At 33.4% G+C, this 22,404-nt stretch overlaps 2 protein-coding genes across 5 annotated transcripts; one reads left to right on the top strand and one right to left on the bottom strand.

The window, feature by feature from the left end:
- Positions 1-331: 331 nt before the first annotated feature.
- On the bottom strand, positions 332-5,845 carry LOC125049116. 2 transcript variants are annotated; one of them, XM_047648225.1, is made up of 6 exons: positions 5,248-5,845; positions 4,914-5,045; positions 4,019-4,157; positions 3,369-3,630; positions 2,922-3,083; positions 332-1,359 (listed from the first exon to the last, which is right to left on the bottom strand). In XM_047648225.1, exons 2-6 carry the CDS (start codon positions 4,987-4,989, stop codon positions 1,186-1,188), a joined length of 813 nt encoding a protein of 270 aa, XP_047504181.1. In that variant the 5' UTR covers positions 4,990-5,045; positions 5,248-5,845; the 3' UTR covers positions 332-1,185. The 2 variants fall into 2 exon arrangements, with proteins under 2 accessions (XP_047504181.1, XP_047504180.1); XM_047648224.1 differs by having other exon boundaries at positions 4,914-5,094; positions 5,248-5,843.
- A 66-nt stretch (positions 5,846-5,911) lies between these two features.
- On the top strand, positions 5,912-21,298 carry LOC125049115 (SPRY domain-containing SOCS box protein 3-like). Of its 3 annotated transcripts, XM_047648220.1 has the most exons (7): positions 5,912-6,297; positions 6,800-6,996; positions 10,065-10,293; positions 14,097-14,321; positions 16,333-16,406; positions 19,346-19,440; positions 19,686-20,384. In XM_047648220.1, the coding sequence occupies exons 1-7, from the start codon at positions 6,159-6,161 to the stop codon at positions 19,702-19,704; spliced, it is 978 nt and encodes a 325-aa protein (XP_047504176.1). In that variant the 5' UTR covers positions 5,912-6,158; the 3' UTR covers positions 19,705-20,384. The 3 variants fall into 3 exon arrangements, with proteins under 3 accessions (XP_047504176.1, XP_047504177.1, XP_047504179.1); XM_047648221.1 differs by lacking the exons at positions 19,346-19,440; positions 19,686-20,384 and adding an exon at positions 20,858-21,298 and having other exon boundaries at positions 5,913-6,297; XM_047648223.1 differs by lacking the exon at positions 19,346-19,440 and having other exon boundaries at positions 5,913-6,297.
- The last annotated feature ends 1,106 nt before the right edge of the window (positions 21,299-22,404 follow it).

The raw sequence follows: 22,404 nt of genomic DNA, 5'->3' as shown, positions 1-22,404 counted from the left end.
ACTCGGTACTATATAGAACTTCAGTTATTTAAAAGTAAGGTGAGTGAGTCACCGGTACTTTTGTACGTTATTCAAAAATGTATGTGCGTTTTGTGGCTGTAATATTAAAATTATAACCAAAGCTAAAATTATGGTTTTATTTGAGATTAGTCCCATTTTCTTTGGCTTATGGTGTTAACCTAAAAGAAATCAGTGACGCTACCACCTATTTAGGTCTTGGCCTCAGATTTCAGTATCAGTTTCATGATCATTTGTCAATCTAATAGGCAAGTAAGTGAAGAATGAAAAAGAATGTTAAATGCGCAAATAGAAAGTCCATTGGTGCACAGCCGGAGCACGAACCTACCACCTCAGGGATGAGAGTCGCACGCTGAAGCCACTAGGCCACTATTCATGGTGGTAACTTTTCGTTTTTAAAAACAATTATGAACGGGTCTGACTTTTACAAATTGAACGATTTCAATTATTTTTGATATAAATTGAGTTTACAGATGAATAAGACTAATATCTATACTCAGAGTCATCTTTCAACTATGTATCGCTTCTTGTTTATTAATTAGCTTATTATATGAATGGAATTAATAGCCGATTAAAAGAAACCAGAGGGGTGACTTTGAAGTTCCGATTGCATCTATGATAAACTTATTGACATTTTAAAATTAATTAACGACTAGTATGGCTTTCACTAGTAGTATTACGGATATTTAAAAGCATTTTTAAAGTATCGTATTGGACTTGAAGGAAATTAATCATACCCTACCGATATTTCACATCAGTTAAGGTAAAAATAATGATAATAATTAATGTGAGGTCGTATCAATTCATATTACAGGGTTTAAAATAGAGTTGCCAGCTCGTTTACCAGAATATAACCAAAATATGGGCACGAGTGTCTGAGTGGTATTTATTATTTCCTTGGTTTAGGCAAATACAACAAAAAATAAACTCATTGCGAAAATCTCTCGCTTTAAGATACCGAGTTATAGAAAAAATTACATAAATTCTATAGATAAAATAAATACTTAATCACAAAACCTGAACACTCCCGTATTTCGCCGCTTCACGCTGATCACCTGGCAACTCTAGCTCAATTTAAATGGTTCCCGAAACTGATGATGTCTCTTCGTAAGACGGTCCCGCAGCCTGGATCTATATGATGAACTCTTGGCTGACGGGAGAATGTAGCTAGCTGAGAGCGCTGTAGGCGGGCGGCGGCGGGGAAGGCTGGTCCCTTCCCGGCAGAAGAACGGCGATGTGGTAAGGCGGCGGCGCCTCGGGGGAGCAGGAGCCCCCGGCGCTTCCTTCCGAGTTCTGCAGCAGGGTCGCTAGGGATACGTCTTCCGAAGGCTCAGAGGGTGCCTGAAAGAGATTGTCGTTGTTCTTAGACCATATTCTCGGAGATGTCTACACTTACCCCTTTAGAAATAAAAATATATGCGTCAACATTTTATTATACAGAGCGTCCCAAGACTATGGCACATCAACGGAAAGCAATTTAAAGATATTTTGCTGTAAGAAGACTTCATTTTATTTTGAAAAGAAATACAATTAACTATCAGCTAGATTGCCCCAACCTTTTAATAAAATTTAAATTTCGTGTACCCAGTAGATATCCCAGACTTCCCATCATTCATTTGTCCCTCGTTTCCGGAGAACGCGTTTTGGCCAAAATTCACCGATGTCCAGATTGAGCCTTCTTTTAAACGAGCTGGGTCTGGATATCCATAGTTGCTCCCCTCACATTTTAAGAGCGATTTTCGTTTAATGTTTATTTAAATTGTTTTGCTTAATTAATTTTATTATTTCTTACATGCTATGTTTGCCTGTAAGTGCTTGACACATTAAAAATTCTATTTTATTTTTCTTTTATCAATGTATCAATGTGCCGAGCGTTGGCAAGCTTTTATAAATAAATAAATACTGTATTCAATTATTTTCTAAAAATTACTTGGGAATCGAACCGACTCAAATGTGAAAATAAGCACCCGTTATTATATAAATATATGCCAATCACGAGAATGGTCAAATAATAATTCTTTTTAAGTACCTAACAACAACAAAGTAAGGAACAACAACAAGTGAAATTAACCATTTTAATCAAATTAAAAACATGAATCTGCCGAAGTCAATTAAGTATTTTTTTTTTAAATTAATTAATTAAATGCTCAAAATGTGATCTCTCTTGTTTTATGCAAATCACCAATATTTTAACAAGTCCGCAGCTTGTTGAATTTCTAATCATATTATGGTGAATACTCGATATGTTTGGCTCAATTCTGTTTGTAACTCGCTCACGTTGTCGTATTGCTTTTTGTATAGCAAATCTATCACAAAAGAAGACATCTAATCGTAGGTTTGGGGATCTAGCTGGCCATCTAATCGGTCCATTTTACCGACTACAGTCTCACAGGTTAAAACAGGGCAAGTAGACTAATATCGGTTTATAAGAATATGAAAGTTTACAGATTTGTCAAACCGAAAATAACAAGCCTAAGGAATTCAGAATGATTTAATTTCATTTTTCACACCAAAAAATTTTCCTCGAGTGCAATTAAAATCTTTAATAAGTACTTTCTTTTTACGCATTCTAACGTATTAACACCGTTTATGTTTCCTTATTTTGATTGAGATTATCAGTTTGATTTGCATGTTTGGATAATACTTGTTACATGTCCCCAGTATAATATTGGAACATATTAATAGATCACATCGCTTTTTATTACTTGACAGGTACTTTGAGAGAAATTTTTGAAATCACTTCTATTATTTACCAAAAAATAAATACCGAAAGGTTACTAAAGACTAATCATTAAATGGAACCAGATAATGTTAGATCTCACCTAATCAGTTTCACAGCATCAACTTAGTAAATATACTCGTACAACAAAATTGAATAAATTAGGAAGAGTATTATGTCTCACCATCCGTTCCCTAGTGCCCGTAGTGGAGACGCGATCTGGCGGAAAGGCCGGGGGCACGGGAGCCCTGGGCCGACAGCGGGACAGCGCGCAACCCGCCCCGCACACGCACGCTATCGCCGCACACATCACGCCTGCGTCGCTGTTGCCCGCGTCGTGAATCATCTAACGTAAAGACTTCAACTTCAACACTTCGATCGCCCAGAAACCACCGCAGAGACCTCGGCTCTCCTGACCAAACTCACACGGTGGCCCCGAATTCTATATCCGATATTTCTCTATGTGCGTTATTAACAGTTACCAAACCAAATTTAGACGAGTTTTTAGACATAAAAGACCATAATAAAAACAGTCTCAATAATTTTGAAGGTTTCCCAAATTCGTCCTTATTCTTTAAACATTAGCTGGGCCTGACTACAACTAAAAGCAACGTAAACAAACTTTGCTCACCTGTCGATCGAAGTAGTATTTAACACATGCTATAAAGAGAGTGGCTAAAGCGAGAGACACGAGTATGCCAAACTTCAGATGTGGGGCCATCATGGGGGAGTGCTGGAGTCCTAGGGCCGCGGTCCGGAGCAGGGTGTCCGGGGTGACGCTGCGAGCCGCCGCCAGACTGGCGATAGTGGGCTGAGGGGGCTCCACGGGAATTTCGACATACATTGATTCTTCTGTTCGCCTGGATGTATGCACTTGAGGTATTGGAGGAGGGCTGAAGAAAATATAAAACGGCTTAACGTTTATTTTGGAAAATAGTGTCTCAAACGGTAGTGTTTTATTCTATGACCTAGTTTTTCACTTATTTTAAGTTATTAATGTGTTGAGCCAGGTGTACTGCATTCAATCAGATAGTGTATAAAATATTATTGAATTAAGAAGGATCAGAAAACCCAATATTTAAACCAATATAAGAGCTGGTGTTCTATAGTCTGTACTTTGATAATTATACAAAGGTTTAGCCGCCTCTTTTGTGACTCTGATTAGTTGTTAGTTTATGGTGAAATACATTTTTTAACCCTTTACAGATTCTATATAAAAATATAGTAAACGTATTTTTATATAGAATCAGTACATGACACATGTGTCAGTCAGTCACCTACCCATACTGAGTGGCGCGTGGTACTCGTGGTCGCCTGGGAGCGCAGTCGACGGGCACAAAGCGGTGCACGGGCGCCGCCATGCCCTTGCGCCCTCCCGGCGCACTCACGCCAACACGCCCGCGTGATCGGCCCAATCCGCCTGAAAATAGATGAGTGTATTTAAAAAAATTACCAGGATTTTTTTTTAAAGTGCAAAGCTAATCATTGTGGTTAAGAAGAATAAACAATAAAATATAGCAGGATTGTTCAGGCACACGGTTTTTAATAAAATGGACTAGTTGAATAAGAGTATATGCAACATACATTACTTAAGGTGAGCTCAGAAACAAGATTTAGTGTAAACTATGTCTCCCGAATGTCAAAATGTGACAAGTTTAAGACACAGTTGTTTTTAAATCAGTTATCCTTAAGGTAAGATTCATAGTCACTACTAAATGCAAATTTAAGTTCCAATATGCTAAAACCAATACATCTTTCCCAAAAACTAGTCAAAAGTATCACACAAATCTTACAATACCTATTCAACAACTGTGTTGTGTTTCTGTGAACATTTAATTATTTTTTGTTTAGGAAATTGTGTACGTGAACATGTTTAATGATATTGAAAAATGGTATGGAAATGTATGTTTACTGGCTTCTAACCTACTATTAATAGCAACAGAAAGTGTTTTAATAGGTACACCACCAGTCATTAAATTAATTAAGTATACATTTTAATGAAATTATCAATTATTCTATAATGTATATATATTAAATTAAATTCAAATGTCATAGGTTTTAGCTTTGTGACTACTTTGGTTTGGCAACTCTAAAAATCTACGGCTTTATAGATTTTTAGGATTTTTATATGATTTTCAAACTATAACACAAAACCTATAAATATAAAAGATAATACCTGCAGACAAAGATGATGGCACCCTATGACGACCACTATAACACTGGCTTTGTCGTTTATCTATCCAAAAATGCATTTGGAAGCTATTGTTCAAGACTACACCCAAAATAAACTATATTTTGCTTTGCTCCACTAATTAACAAACAATTCTCATTATTATCAGTATATCTATAACTTCTAACTAAGCAAATAAATATAGCATTACAAACAATACTTTAATATCTGAGTAATTATTAGTTTAATTTATAAAATAATATACAGAACACAGATATTCACATTTAAAATTTTCACTAATTTAAAAATTTAATTAAATATTGTAACACAAGTAAATCACCGTAAAAAACACCTCGATAATGTATTACCCGAAATTAGGAATTAATATTAAAATAAAAACTAGCATTTTGTACTATGACTGGCATTATTAGTGCATGGGGCAGGGTGGGGGCTGCTCTTGGAATTTAAGTGTAGACACTAGAGTTAGACTGTTCACTGTGGCTAAAGCCTAAAGCTTTGGGGGTGAGGTTGAGTTCGGAAAACCGGAAATGTTAGCAACATTTACCAAAATAATACACATAATTTTTTACAGCATTATGGGAAAGTTAGTGATTACAAGTATGATTTATGTTAAATTCAAATATCGCAATGGAGACAGATAAAACGATAAATATAACAATTAGGAGAAAAATAACACACAGTGTGTAGGTATTTGAATAAAGTCAGCTAGATACTTCCGGAAAATTCACCAGCTTTGTTCAAAAACAGAAACAAATACTTATTAAGGTAAACAATTTTTCTGTTCAAATATTTAATTACGACAGGTTTTAAATTTTTACCATAAACATTTTCCTTATTTTTATAATTATACTTTTACATTATCAACAACTTATCATTTTATTAGAAAGTATAAGCTAAGGAATTAATATGCACTAAACAGTAATTGTTTTTGAACGATAACGGATGTGAGTTATATAAATGAAATGCCTCGCGTTGAAAACAGTAAGATGTGAGCTGTGCCTTGTCTGAGTGAGTGTTGGGTTTTGAGTTTTGACAATTAACATTAGTGTTAGTGAAATTTTTTGTTCTATATTGCATCAGCGGTTTTTTATTTTGTGTTTTAATGTTATTTTATTAGACTTTATACAGCGGCCAACGCATATTGTGAAGGCGAGGTGGCGGCTTAAATAATATATTTATTGTAATTGCATTTCGTTTCCCAAGTTGTTAGTTACGGTTGTGCGAGTCACGATGCTTGTCGCACAGTTTAATTCACGATCTTGGCATAAAGACAGTCGTCAAGCGAAGCCCTACTGCCAGTGCTGGAATAAGAAATCACCATTATCGTGGACTCAGTTAGGTGCTTGTCTATGTGGAGAGGAAAATGATGGTATGGCTTTTTATTGTTTAACTTATTTTGAAAATCGCATCTATATTATTTATTTAAACGTAATAAATATAATTTAGGATAATATTCCGTATCGCGCCACCAGCGATTTTGAGGCTGATTTTTTTTATGACTTCGTCATGAGTTCTCATCACCATGACTAGTGTTGTTTTTTTTAGCCAAAAAAGTCATGCGCCAGCCGCCATCATAACAATACTAGTTATGATGTTTACAGATCATAACGCGACTGTAAAAAAAAACCAGCCTCAAAATCGCTGGTGGCGCCATACAGAATATTTACCATATTGTATATTATAAGAATAATAGATTCTTATACAAATCATTCATCTTAAATTGTAATTTAAGGAATGTTCACGATTCGTTATGTCATTGGACACAAAATAACAAAAGAGCAACAAACTTAATTAAAATTGTGTATGTACCTGTATGTACTATTTACAAAAAAATACATTATGTTTACTTTTATTTGCAATACTTGTTTTAGTGTGTGAATGGAAATGGGAACAGACAATAGAAACTGGAAGTAGTTGGGTTGTGTTAAGTGAGGATAAGAAGCAGGTGACATTCCATCCCTTCTACAGTTCCGGCACTGCTGCAGCTAAGGGTGATACACCTTTGTTACATAACCAGCACTATTACTGGGAAATCAAAATACTAACTGACACATATGGCACAGATATTGTAAGTAGTTTGTATTGCCTTTGACACTAAGGTTTTTGTTGTTAGATAGTGTCAATTATGAAGTTAATCACATAAATTTGAATTAACTTCATGATTGTGGTAATCTTTAACTGATATTTTTTAATTTAATAAATGTAATCATATATTATCATTAATTAAGGCACATATTTTTGTCCTGAACAAAATAACTTAAGTTGTCTTATTCTAGTCAAAACTGGCCATTTCCTACATGGGTATCTAACCCAATTTTTTAAGGAATTTTAACCTCCATTGTCTTTGACTATTTATTGTAAGTTGGAATATTTGTGTAAGGAATAAATGTTGTTATTAATTAAATTATTATCCTTATTTTGTATATACAGATTGAAAAACAAAACATAGGTTGTCATAGCTATGTTATCCATATAATTTAATGGTGCATTTCTTATTTGCATTTTGTTGAGGTTAACAAGTTGTTTATCAGGTTATTCCACTATTTTATGCAATATGTTTTATATTAAGTAAATTTGCTTTGAAGATTTATAAATAATTCAATTATTTCTTTGTTGTGAGTTAACTGGTAATCATTGTTAGTAATCTTATAGAACATTTTTAAAGTATAATTGAGTAATACAGTAGAACCTCGATAAGATAAAGTCCAAGGGAAACACAAAATATTTTATGTTATAGAGGTTTTAAGTTATCAAGGTTCTATGTCAGGTAAATGTTAATATAGTGGTAGGGGAGCCCACGATGCTAAATGGGGATTTACTCGAGCGTCGTAGAGACCTATTGGGATGCAAAGCTTAGATAATAAGAAGAAAAAAATGTTATATGATATATACCTTTTCATCGGTGGGGGAAGCGGCTATAGATTGTTAAATATGTAAAAAAAAACTGTTGCATCGACATCCTCGAGCGCGTCAGATATTGATAGCATCAATGCCCTACGTATTTTTAATAATGTACGTATGTTAATCTGATCGTTTGCATGATGCGGGTGGTTGTATTTAAGGGTTGAAAATGAAAAAAAAATAAAAATTATCGAGCGCGTCAGATTTTCTAAGGGAGTGTTAAGTGCACCAAAAAAAAGCTCTCATTCACTAATCTGACGATTTCGATGGGACGCAAACCCACGGCCATTTTCATAATTTGCAAAAAAAAATCGCAATTTTGAAATACTCAAGCGCGTCAGATTAAGATATATGTGGTTCATCTTTATGTTCTAAACGTACTGTCTCATAATCTGACGATTATCTAAAGGGATTCGCCTGATCTGACAATTTTTTTTTAGAAAAACGGTTCACCTAAAGGGCCATCCCTGCAACTTCCCGCTAATTCCATTCCTGGGCGCTTAAAACTGATATTTTGAGCTCGCTGAGTTCAAAGAAATAACATTTCTATGCATTTGAGCTCTCCCAGCTCGAAAGTCTGATAGAAGTTTCTTAGAACACTATTTTTGGAATTTTCAAACCGCAATAACTTTTGAATGGATCAAGCAATTTTCACGCGGTTGGCGGCATTCGACGCAGTTGTATCATCCTCATAAGTAATTTTAATTGATCGAACCACAAATTTCGGAGTAATCCCGAAAAAACACTTTTTCGGGTTTCTTTCGTTCACGATATCTCTCGAACTAATCAACCGCTTTTGACCAGCTTGGTAGCGATCAACGTGGTTTTTCAAGTTCAAAGGCGGATTAGTTTTTGAAGTTGATCGATAAAGAAACCACTTTAAAAAAAAATATTTCTTATTTTTTTAAGATTTTTCAAAATTTCTCAAAATCTATCAGTCCGAATCGGTTCAAATTCACAGGAAATGTAATTTTGAGGGAAATATTTAGAAAGCCGTTTAGTAGATTCCGATCGGTTTAAGGAAATGTAGGCATCACGCAGCTGCACGCATTTAACTTTATCGACGAATTTTTGTTATTTCGGCTTGCGGAAATCGTCAGATTATATATTTTTCATTATTCTTGAATTATTTCCTTCAAAATAAAAAAAAAATTAGCTACGCTCGAGAATGTCGAGATGACGTTTTTTTTTTACAACTTTGTTGCCCTCCCCTTTTTTTCCGTCACTCTCAAATTGTCAGATTAGTGGAATATACACTTTTTAGGTTGTAATTAACTCACCCTACCTTAACCTGACGCGCTCGGGAATTTCTGATGGTCGATTTTTTTTTACTAATCTGATCCTGTCTCCTTCACGGGCGGCCTTATATATGGGCCTCATATTTTGTGGAGGTACTTAACCGGGTACAAGGTATCCCCCTATATATTAATCTGTCGCGCTTCAGTAAATCCCGAAATCCCCTCTTGGGCTCCCCTACCATAGAGGTATGTACATGTTTCTATGTACCCTTCCTCCCATTTTTACTTGAATGCATCAGAAGGATGGAAAATTAAATATGTAATCATATTTATTCACATTACTTACATTACATAAAAATAAAACAACAACTAAAGGTTTAGTCTACTTAAAAAAATCTGTGATTTTCTTTTGTATTAAAAAATTCACTGTTTCTAAATCGATTTGATTTTCAATGACAAATAGAGAGGAGAATACATTAACACATTAACTTATGATGCAAGTAAGTCGTTGTCACAAAGCTAACCGCCGCAAAGCTTTGAAGAATTTAGATAAAGCAAACAATAGGTAATGTATTGTTTACGTTAACAATACATTAGTAAACACGTGCAAGCAATAAATACCGAAACCATTTGTTTTGACACTCTTATAAAATGACTCATTCACAAACAATTTTATGTTATAGAGGTTATGGAAACATTTCTTTTAGTTACTGAGGGCCTATACAGAGATTATTTATTTACGTTATAGAGGTTGCGTATTTTAAGTTATAGAGGTTTTGGGCTCTGATGGGAAGGGAACATGGTATTTTTTGAAGTAACAGAGGTTTTTATGTTACCGAGGTTTACGTTATCGAGGTTCTACTGTATTTGTCATTGTTCTTTTTAAATAAAACAATAGACTATAATAGAAAAATGTTGTAATAAAGGTGACAATCCTTTTCTGATATGAGAATTCAATGAAAAAAACAATATATTTTTATAATTGTTTTGTCTACAGATGGTTGGAGTCGGTACAAATAAAGTCATCCCAACAAATGTTCAATTTGAATTCACATCTCTATTGGGACAAGATTCAGAGTCGTATGGTCTATCATACACCGGAGCTATTAGACATAATGCAATGATCTCTAAGGATTCAGTTGGATTCTGTAAAGGCAGTATTGTTGGAGTTCGAGTTGATATGTGGAGAGGAACATTAGAATTTTATTTGAATAGGAAAGCACAGGGTAAGTTATTTTAGTCATTATTGGTTATGAGTTAAGAAAACATTGTTAGATCAACCCATATGCTTCTTTGTCTGTCTACAATTTTATTTAAAACTAGCGTGAGACAAATACAAGAAATGAAAAGTCATGAAAATCAGTGCAGCAATGGCTCTTGAGATTTAAGTTGGAAAGATGGGTTTGTTCGAACACTTATAACTCTTGTTATAAACTTTGTTTTATATATTAAGATACAGAGAACTATAAAAATAGAACCTGAATTGGTCTAGCTTTATCCCAATCATAAATTATAATTTCTAGAAGTTTTATTCTAATAATCTGAAAGTAATTTCAAAACAAACATTAAAATGGAAAAATTTCAAACACACATATATGCTAGATAATAGATATATTAAATATGTGTTTGTATTGTCTGCGGTTTTGCCGCATTTGTGGTTTATTATTAATAAACTTGACCCTTAGTGTTTATTTTTTGAAGCATCCGATTAGTTTTTCCTTCCGATATATTGTTGTTTATCTGCTTAACGTTGCCTTATTGTTTACTTATGTTCAAAGTTATTTTGACTGTGAAATATATGTTGATATAAATACGTATACATATAAAATAGAAATATTTAATCGCAATGTTTAAAAAGTACTGTACCTATGTAGAATAATGTTCGAAAGTACGTAGACATGAATAGTAATAAAATCGTCCGTATATAATAATTTTCTGATAAAAAATTCTTGTACATATTTACGTCCGTACATTTTTAAATAAATCTTATTTAACGCGAATTCATAGCTTGAGTCTCTGATGCTGTCTTGTCGTGTGCTGAAGCATTTGTACGTTCTGTAAAGTAAATATTATTGTAATAAATATGTATCTGTCAGCTAGTGCAGTAGCTTATTTACCAACGACAAAAAACGGGATCGTTTGTTTTGCCTGTGATGTTGTTGGATTTGGATTCGTTTTGTTTTTGAGCAAGAATTAAGCATTTTTGTTTGAAAAGCACGCAATATATACCTATAGGTATATAAACATGTATTTACTTTCATATCATCACTTATAACAGTTGTTACGATAAGAGATAAACTTCGACCTTCTATTAACCAAAGTTCAAATCTTACCACCGTGCTCAAAATTCAAAATTCAATTCAAAAATCATTTATTCACGTAGGTAACACAATGTACACTTTGTGATGCGTCATTAAAGAAATACATATTAATGCTTCTAATTTTACATTTACTGCCAGTTCTCAATTGGAATTAGACGTTGGGTTCATCGCGACCATCATTGTATGAGCAAGTATTAGTTCCGCACATACATATGCACCGATATGCAACACGAATTTAATATGCCTTTGTGATTTCATGGAATATAATTATTGTATATAGATTAAATAATTAAGGCGATTAAACGCACTTATTAATCGTAAACATCTAGCTACACTACCTATAAGAGTAACTATGTATTTATATGAATAGTTCGAAGCAATCAGAAACTGTCGTTTTCAAAATGCAATGAAAGTCAATTTAAAATGACGTAATTTTAACGAAAAGTTATAAAATAGCTGAATCTGTTTTTTATTTAAATGGGTTGATAACATGATCCTGTAAAACTATTGTTTGTGCGTACCTACCTGGTTCAAATATAAAAAAAATCTTAACTCCAATTTATTAATTAAATAATACAAAACAGGAGAAATATAAAATAAAATAAAGACAAGGGATATTTGTGGTGATCTTACTGCAAAAAGTAGTTTCTCTCAGACAATTAATTTTCATATTAATTTAGCGTCGTATTCCATTACATTTAGTGAATATTGATAAATCAACCGAACTGTAAGAAGTTAGAAGCGAATTGAAATAAAAATTCATGATTATTTTTTAAATAATAAAGGTCCTAAGTATATTCAATAATTAAATTAGCTGTTTGTATTTAGATCATAAAATCTTCCACTCTTAACATGTGATACCAATAAAGATAAGAAAACGTGATTACTAATTTTGTTTACTTTTGTTAAGTTCCTTATTGACATTATCTATTATATTTAACGATCTAGAATAACGTCATAGATATCTTTAATTTGAAGCTAACTAACGGTGCAAAATATTCATATTTAAAAAAAACCGCCAAAACCCTGCCTTAGACAAGATGGCGATTCACCATTCCCTAGTCTCTACGACGTACAATGCTTGTTAACACAAGAAACGTCAAGTTTTATACGTGTTAATTGTCATTCTTAAATTACACAAATCATTTTGCAATCAAATAGCCTACTCATATCTAGGTATATATTTAAGTATACTTACGCCTCTCTATATATATCATGGTGTTCCGGTACCTCGGACATGGTATTGTGTTAAAATACTGAAGAAAGGTCGTAATACTATATTTGATTTGATGAAAGACACAAGATTGATAAATCGGTTAGAATACTAAAAGGTTTTATTGATAAAACAGACGTTGTCCTGCATGACATTTGGATTGGCTGATTTGTGAATCTAAACCACCCAGGGCGCCACCCAAACGCATACAAAATCATTCAAATCGGTCCAGCCGTTTAAAAGGAGTTCACACCCACACGTACAGAGAAATTATATATATATAAAGTATAAATTATATATTCTCTCTATATATTCGTTTTATAGAGAAATTCAAAGTTATCATTCCTTATCGGTAGACTCATTATGTACAATAGGTACCATAAGACTATTGACCTCATTGTTTTTCCTTAATATTTGCAAATTATCGTAAGCTACATAGAAATATATAATATAATTCATAATGCATTGTGTAATGAGATTTTAAATATATTTTTTATCATTTTCCCCATCATTTATGCAACATGTGTAATTTATTATAGATTATGCAATAGTTAATTGAGGTAAATCTCTATATATAGGTGCGTTTTGTCACGTATACCATATTTCCGTAATCACTCTAAGTTACTCGTTGAATGTTTTTTAGATTTTTTGGGAAAAAATAACCCGACCATATAATTGACCTGAAAATTCCTATTTTTGTTTAAACAAGACACAATTTACGTAATTTAAATGCATTATTATATTGTGTTACACCTTATCTCAAATTAAAACCTTCACCTAGATCTATTATTATGTTTCTGTGATTTAGACTAAACTTTGAAGCCTAGTTGGCGTTGAAGTTATAGTATCGAGAAACATCATAAAAACTAACTTAAACAACTTTTAGACATTATTTGAAACTAAACTACACTAACTAACTAAAAAATACTGTTTAAAGCTCTATATGTATAAATCACAACCTCTCTCGATCATAGTGTAAACAAAAGACACAAACTAAGGAATTTTTATTTATACTAGTTGACCCGGCGAACTTTGTAGCGTCTGACAGTCAATGGATGTTGTTTTGCTGATTAGCTGAACTGAATTTAAGATTTATCAAAATAATACAAAAATACATATTAAGTTCAATAGGTTATTGATTCGTTTTTCCAATTTTTATAGTTATTCTGCTATTCGGGACGGAGACAAGTAATCAAAAGCCATGAAAATCGTTCCATTCACGAGTTATAAGTTATATTATGAACGATTTAGTTAATAAGATTATTGCTTATAAGTATCTAAGTCTTCTAAATTCAGTTTCAATAACAAAGGTTGATAGACCAGGAAAATACCTATTTGTTAAAAAACTTAAACTTAAATTTGAGCAAGTGTAATGTTTTTTTTTTAATTCATGTTTTAACAATAATATCTGTTAAAGAAGTGTTACTTAAATGTTTAGTACGTAAGACAAACAATTAAACTATTTACTTTATGTTCACATTATTATTTATTTCAGGAATTTCATTTTACAATCTGCGCCGTCACCAAGCGCTCTACCCAATAATCTGTTCCACCGCTGCACAATCGTCCATGCGCTTGATATATGCAGCGTCATGGCGCGCTTCATTGCTCGTAGACTCGGCTAAGATTCTTGCAGGATCAATAAAACGGGAAACGATACCACCTGGATTACGATATATGGTCGGATCACAGTTCTGGTTGACGCTGCCTACGGGTGATGGTGAGTTTTTTTATTGTGTAACAGGAGGCTTACCTTATGCTAAGTGATACCGTCGCCCATGGACACTCATATTGCCAGAAATCTCGCAACTGCGTTGTCGATCTTGCAAGAATTGGTACCCTCTTTTTTTGTACCCTAAGTCGAAAAGAGGGTACCTACCAATTCTTAAAACGAAGGGGTAGGAAAGGGTATACCCTAATTTGAATTGGTTCGGAAATAATTCAGTGGGCAACTGGTTCTACATAGTGGTGGTGCGCGGCAAAAAGTGTCATAAGAAACGCTCAGTTGTGGAACGACGGAGGTATTTTATATTCAGCCTTGACGTCCGAAGATACGACATCGCTGTATATAAAAATATTACACAATAGAATACTATTAACAGTCTCATTGCTTTAACACGTGTTGGAAATGTAAATTATCAGATAATATAAAATGCACACACATTTGTGCATATATTATCTTAGTTAATTGCCAATCTACATAGAGATTATATGCCATGGACGTAGAAGTATAAAGACTTTTACGCCGACGTCCTAACGAGCTCTGATTTTATAAACACTTCAATCGCAATTAGGTCGTATCGTTTGCACGCATTTCATAATAATAATATACGAGAATAATACCCATTAAAAAACCCTACTAATATTATAAAATATTAAGAAAATACAAAAAATCTACCATCTGCGAGCGATTCTGGCGTGCGCTGCCAAAACCGCTAGAGTTACATGCGTAATGTATAATGGAAAGATTTATCTTAAAAAGTCAGTATCATTATTAGTTTTTTCTATGCCACGCTAATATAAGCTACTCGAAATGCTAATCTTCGCAGACAAAGTCGCGGGCACCAGTTACTACAGACGCAACAAATATACAAAATTTAATAGAATTTCCGAAGCGATAAGTAAGTTTGTTTCTTTTGACACCAGACACAATATTCGATATCTGATAAAGTATACGGCAGACATTTTAATGGGCCCAAAGTTCTTGGACCTTGGGAGCCCCACGCAAGTGCGCGCACCTGCAAAAAAATATAATATTTTAAACTTGAACTTGAAAATTCAAAGATGTCATTACTTTATGAAACATATTTTGTTCAGGTATCCAGTTGAATCGGGGATGAATATAAGTTTTATCAAATTCAAATTCAAAAATCATTTAATCATAATATGGGTAACACATTGTACACTTATGACTTGTCAGTAAAGAAAAACATATTAATGCTTCTAATTTTACATTTAGTGCCAGTTCTCAAATCAAGGGCGTAGAACGGAAGAGAAGAACTGGCAATAAACTCTCCGCCACTCTTTTTAATCGCCATGTTTTTTTTTTTACACATCGTATATTAAACCAGACATTAAAAGAGGTTGTCATTAATTCATAGTTTCTGGTAATAATTTTACAAAAAATATACCATTTACGATTTAATAAAACTTGGTATAAATCGTAAATGGTATATTTTTATAATATATATTAGCCTTATACAGCTAGAGGCAGTTGAAAACTATTTTATTTAAGGCCCCGTCCGAACTCAGTCCGGCCCTCTTCGTACAAGCTAATAATGATAACAAATAAACTACAGTTATTTTGACCACTGAACTTGCTAGAGGTTATTTTAATTAATCAGTTTCTAAGTGTTTTATTTACATGATAACAAAGGTCTGTAGAGTACATATATGTTTATATATAAATCTCTTTTACGTTTATTCAGTTATACTAGTAAAAATAAATAATTTAAATTGGAAAAAATTGATAGAATGCACACCATACTGGTTTTATAAAATAGGAATAGGAAATAATTAGGAATAGCAACTAATAGTCGTTTTGTTATAATAATTGTATATCTTAAAATTAAATAAAAAAAGAACATATCTAATATCTATATATATATTGTACTTGGTTTAAGTCAAGTTGGCGGTAAAGTTCTTGGCACTTTCTCTTTTTTCTCTTATCTAATTTTCATGTGATTTTGGCCATTTATTTGTTTATTGCAATAAATACGTTTTCTTAACAGGTTCTGATGTAAGTGACGATGAAGAGCAGTCAAGCCCCGTTGAGAAGGGACAAGTGAAGTGGGAGCCAAATGTGGTAAGTTATAAATAAGACAAAAATAAATCAGTGGCGCTACAACCTGTTTAGGTCTGGGCCTCAGATTTCTGAGTCTGTTTCATGATCATTTTTCAATCTAATGGGAAAGTAGGTGATCAGCCTTCTGTGCCTGACACACGCCGTCGACTTTTTGGGTCTTAGACATGTCGGTTTCCTCACGAGGTTTTCCTTCACCGTTCGCGCGAATGTTAAATGCGCACATAGAAAGAAAGTCCGTTGGTGCACAGCCGGGGATCGACCCTACGACCACAGGGATGAGAGACGCACGCTGAAACCACTACGCCAACACTGCTCATTAAATTTTAATCTTAATTGTAATTATAGACCAAGATCCCAGGGCCGCCAGACGTCACGTATTTTCTGACGGATGAAATGTGGACGATTGGGTAGTGTTAGTATGTACTATGATCGTATGCCTACCTGCTAGCTTGGTCAAACGGCCAATTTCCAGGTATCAGGTAATCAAGGTACACAAAAACATTACTTACTTCACGTAAATTCTCATGGCTGATTTTTATATATGTTTTCGAGTGTATAGTTAAAAATAAATTGTCAATACTCCCAGACACTTTCCGTCGGCCATATTGCTTAACAGACGCTTTAAAGGTCTCAAAATAATTAGTCAACTTCACGTAAATTCTGACGCTCCATTTTTATATATGTTCATCCGACAACTATTTTAAAAGCTTTCACAAGAAGACAGACCGATCCAAGGGGCCAATCATCCCCTAAACTAAATTTTAATATCTCTATGAGTGGGAGCGCGAGAGCATTATCTACGCGCATGAGACTGAGTGAGACCGACTGCGCTGTTAAAGCCATGAAAATTACTTGAACAGATATTTTATAATTTTTAGAACTTTTGTTGACAAGTAAATTATAGCAACAAAAATAAGAAAAAAATTGACACATAATAAATAATACTAAAGTTAGCCGACATTTTTTTTTTTTTCAATTTATTTATTAGAACTAAACTATATTTTTTAAAAATACCACTTATATTTAAATAGCAGCAATTTTTTTAATTAATTATTTATTGGAAATTTGGAAACAAAGTAGAAAAATATTAATTCTTCAATATTTCTTAACAGTGGCTTTTAATCTTCATTATCATCATCAACAAATATCAATCTTGAAATTGAATATCTAAATCGTGATCGTCATCATCAGCATTATCCTTATTTTCTTCTTCTGTAAAAAACAAGTTAAACAATGAAGGTCTGAAAAAACTAAAAAGATACAAATAATATGAGAAACGAAAATAATTTACCTGATTGTTCTTCCAGCGACTCACTGACAAAACCCGGTAATTGATCTCCATCGAACCAATGAAAATCATATTTACCATCTTGTAGTGTCCAGCCATTGTTTTCGGGGTTGAAAATATTTATCATCTTCATACTTGCATTGTTCCAAAGCTAGCCCGTCGAAACTGTTGCCAAAGCTCACTTTTACAAGGTGGTAAGTTACTGGCATCGAAGTTTCTTAAATTCTTTCGATTGAATTCTTCATTTATATCAGATACCATGTATGTAAATGATAAACAACTGTAGTCTGGCAGCATCTACATCAATTATTCCAGGAACGTTGTAAACATCACAGATAAATTTTTGTATTATGTTGAATACACGTTCTTCTTCATCTACATCACCAACAAAATCCAACGTACCAAAACGGTGAAATGCTTGTTGGTACTCTTCATTTTTCTTCAAAATATTAAACGGCTTTTGCTTGCCCTTTTTGAATAATAATAATTTTTCAAGTAATTTTCATGGCTTTAACAGCGCAGTCGGTCTCACTCAGTCTCATGCGCGTAGATAATGCTCTCGCGCTCCCACTCATAGAGATATTAAAATTTAGTTTAGGGGATGATTGGCCCCTTGGATCGGTCTGTCTTCTTGTGAAAGCTTTTAAAATAGTTGTCGGATGAACATATATAAAAATGGAGCGTCAGAATTTACGTGAAGTTGACTAATTATTTTGAGACCCTTAAAGCGTCTGTTAATCAATATGGCCGACGGAAAGTGTCTGGGAGTATTGACAATTTATTTTTAACTATACACTCGAAAACATATATAAAAATCAGCCATGAGAATTTACGTGAAGTAAGTAATGTTTTTGTGTACCTTGATTACCTGATACCTGGAAATTGGCCGTTTGACCAAGCTAGCAGGTAGGCATACGATCATAGTACATACTAACACTACCCAATCGTCCACATTTCATCCGTCAGAAAATACGTGACGTCTGGCGGCCCTGGGATCTTGGACCATTAGTTTATTTCTGAATTTATAAATTTAATTCTTATTCTTGCTGCTTCAAAAACAATATTAAATCATTGAAAATTTCAGTCTCGTTTCTGAATTTTCACCTATACACGTCAATCAGGGCGTTCACTTTAATGCAAAAAAGACCGTTTCTTACAAACACACATTTGAATAATGAACAGTGCGATAAGGAACTTAATACCCATTTAGTGTTAATGAACTGAGTTAATCCTAATATTTTAAAACTCTTCTTATTAAAAATAAAATCTTATTGCACCACGTTTTATATAGAAGTACTTCTCATTTTATATGATACCAGCGACCATTGAAGACATTTTGCTAAATTGCTTTTAAGAGAGCCTTTAAATTTTCATATACAGCTATAGTTAAAATAACGTATGCTTAGGCATGTATGTCGTCGAATGAACTGTTCTCATTACCCGCGTAAATAACCAAGCCATCTCACTATCAGGTTTGCCCGTATCTAAGCCGTAAATTAAAAACTAAGAAAATATGATTATCGAGAATTTTCGTAATGACATCGTGTGCATTACATACATAATAAATCATTAAATTTGCGGATTCTGTATTTTCTTCGGGAAGGGAATTGTAGGGCGGCCTAAGATAAATAATAAATATTAATTGTTTTAGCTCGCTTCATCCATTTTCATGACATTCACCATGCATGCTCGTCGGTTATGGGTACTTTTAACTTGTCCCTTCTCTAGTACCTGGATTTGGTTCAGGTATGTACGACAAGGCCTATGAACCCGACTTCATCATCCACGGTTGCTTAATATATCCTACGTATAAGCCGCTTCCCATCTATTCTACATGGGCAAACCACCTTAGCATTCCCTTTCGTATCCTGGTCACTACGTCATCTTTTAACACACACAGTGCTCTCGTCACTGTCAGTTCCACAGTTCACCGAATAGTAACAAAAGACATCAATAAAGATTTTTTTAAAGAACATCGATTTGTTTCTCAGACCCTGTCATCCGACATGAAAAGGCATCATTGGCAGACAGAACCACTCAAAGCTATTGCACTACGAACCAGCGATTGACGATATATTATTAACAATAGATTTGCTTTAAACAAACACAAGCAAAACCGTTTATATACAGACATAGTATTAGTTTTTATACGTGAATGTGACCTATTTACTTACATATTTGACATTAAACTTTTTAAAATACATAAAAAAGTTTATATGACTTTCTGTTCGACATATGTCTGTAAATTGGACGTAATTATTTAGATCAATGTAACTGTAATATAATAAAATATATATTTTAATAAAAAGACAAAACCTTGGGAGGTTTTCGTAGTGTAAGGAAGTCTAATGGCCGAATACACAAGCCCCAAGGGACACCCAAATGTAACAAGTTAAAAGACTTAAAAGACGCTGCTAAGTTATTTAGTAATACAGATTTCTTATTAACTGAATTAGTGATTTCACGTAACGACAAAACTCAGTTCGATGTAACTTTTTCAATATCGAGAATAAGCTTGGAATTACTTGGTACGAAAACTATATACCTATTGTATAATCGCTGTTGTTACAGCTTACTGGATAAAACGACTGTTTTATGAGGTAGTTCAGGTGACGCCTAATTTCGACTGAATTTTGTGTGTTCGGACATATTACGTAACTTAGTTTTAAGGAATAAAGTCTGTGATATAAGGATCGTTTTATTTCGTGAACGCCCTGACAGAAAGTTAGCATATATGATGATTACTTTCTCCAATTACGGAGATTCAGAATAGTAGTAGAATTAGTTTAAGGTTCTATTGAAAGTAGAAATTAAACTAAAATATACACTTTACACTGTCATTTAGCGTAACGTATTCTTCAATAGGATAATTTAGAACAAGTTGGATCACTTTAGTTATTCTATTTTACCTGAATGAATCTCACCCTAAGGGTACAAGGTTTACACTTCTATATAAAACGACATGGAGATGGGATTTTTAAAAATTTCACTTGTTTTCACTTCTGTCAAATATATTTTGCCGGGATTAAATAGAAATACCAGACTATAATTTAATTAACTAAATGCTCTATGTAGGCATTTACTTATAACTAATTGTTCTTAATTGGAATAATAAATTTATAAATAAAACATTTAGTCTCATTAATTATTACGTTACTTTCAGTTGGACGACATTTTGCCGAGTCCTTATGTGAACGGTTTTTACGTAGACAATGTGGAGAGGAATTACCGTGTCGTCGTTTGGGAATGAAGACATCGAATTTGGTGCCAATATTTTCATCGACAAATCATCAGGGTCATCGTTGACTGTTTTATTAAGATTAATTGATCAAGCTAATTTATTTATTTCTTTTTTATGCATTCATAAAAATAATTTGTTTTTCTAAGTTGAAGCCCTATTTACATTTTACGCCCCATAAGTAGTGACTCGCCTCAAAGGTTATTTATTGACAACAAGAAAATTTGTGTATGCAATCTTTTTTACGATAAGTGCGACTAGTAAAAAAAGAAAATTATTTTAATATCATTTAGACACCGATTTTGTCCTTAGATATCCAAGGATTATATTATAAAATTTGACCATAAATTATTTATAGATAAATATACGAATATCTTAAAAAAAAGGTTTTTATTTGACTTTAATGTACAATTAAATTTAAGATACGTACTTAATTAGCACCAAACAGTTTTAAATAAAACATTCTCCCGAATTGAATTCGATAATTAAGTTTTTTTTTTAAATTATTATGGCAATAGTTTTAACTTTTTGTCAGTTTCAAGTAAAAGGTCGGGAAACTACACGCGAGAAAAAATAAACAAAGACATCAAACGGAAATAAAGGGATAAGCTGGTTAAAAACAAAATTTGTACACAAACATATTACATCTTAATATTATTATTGATTATGAAAGAAGATAATACATTATAGTTAAGTTTTATTAATAAGTGTTTACTCGACCCCAAAGACAACCAATATACAGTTATACCAAAGAGTATGTATTATGCAAGCACATAATGTGGCATGGTAGAGAGTGCTTTGAGAGAAATGGAAACTTGACTGATCATTTATTTAACAAAAATGTTTCATTAAAATTGAAACAAGATAATGTATTAAGTTATTTTACAGTATGAAATATAATTTTTTATTGAAATAAATCCATATAAAATGTGGCTTTTATAAGCAGACTTAAATTATTTGTAAATAATCATTAAATTATAAAAAAAAACTTGATATTTGTTTTCGAGTTAACTGCATGGTGGGCCGTAGGGATTGCAAAACAAGATAAGTAGTTTGAACGTTTACAACCAATACTTAACAAAATTAAAAATAAAGATTTGTGTAGTTTCTATATTACTAATAAATAATCTCAAACTATTTTTTTAATATTGTAAAATAGGCCTTTACCAATGTCGGCGGCAGTTACTTTGTAGCTTGCTTGCGCCTGCAGCGGATAAGCGTGCCAGGTTTTATTTGTGACTATTTATGACACGCAGTGCCGTTTTTGTGGGGAAATGCGTCTCGCGGCGCGACACGCTAATGTGCATACCTACCAAAACCTCACGGTGCACCAGCAATCGCCCGAGGCAGGACACGGTAATGGGTATACTTACATCGGCCTGTTCGCCCTGGTTAGTAGAGCTGGGAGAGGACAGTTGCAATGCTTGGAAGTTTGTGACAGAAGGACGCATGAACACCTGTTCCCCCGCTGA

Source organism: Pieris napi, chromosome 4, assembly GCF_905475465.1.
Source record: "Pieris napi chromosome 4, ilPieNapi1.2, whole genome shotgun sequence".
Taxonomy (NCBI): domain Eukaryota; kingdom Metazoa; phylum Arthropoda; class Insecta; order Lepidoptera; family Pieridae; genus Pieris; species Pieris napi.
Note: the sequence above shows the minus strand (reverse complement) of the source record. Positions and strands in the feature narration are given on the sequence as shown.

Coding starts and splice junctions, on each gene's coding strand:
- LOC125049116 (XM_047648225.1), bottom strand. CDS start 4,989: ATGCATTTTTGGATAGATAAACGACAAAGCCAGTGTTATAGTGGTCGT. Junction 4,158..4,913: donor GCCATCATCTTTGTCTGCAG/GTATTATCTTTT, acceptor ATCTATTTTCAG/GCGGATTGGGCCGATCACGC. Junction 3,084..3,368: donor AATACTACTTCGATCGACAG/GTGAGCAAAGTT, acceptor TCTTTACGTTAG/ATGATTCACGACGCGGGCAA.
- LOC125049115 (XM_047648220.1), top strand. CDS start 6,159: ATGCTTGTCGCACAGTTTAATTCACGATCTTGGCATAAAGACAGTCGT. Junction 14,322..16,332: donor GACGCTGCCTACGGGTGATG/GTGAGTTTTTTT, acceptor TTTTCTTAACAG/GTTCTGATGTAAGTGACGAT. Junction 16,407..19,345: donor TGAAGTGGGAGCCAAATGTG/GTAAGTTATAAA, acceptor TAATTGTTTTAG/CTCGCTTCATCCATTTTCAT.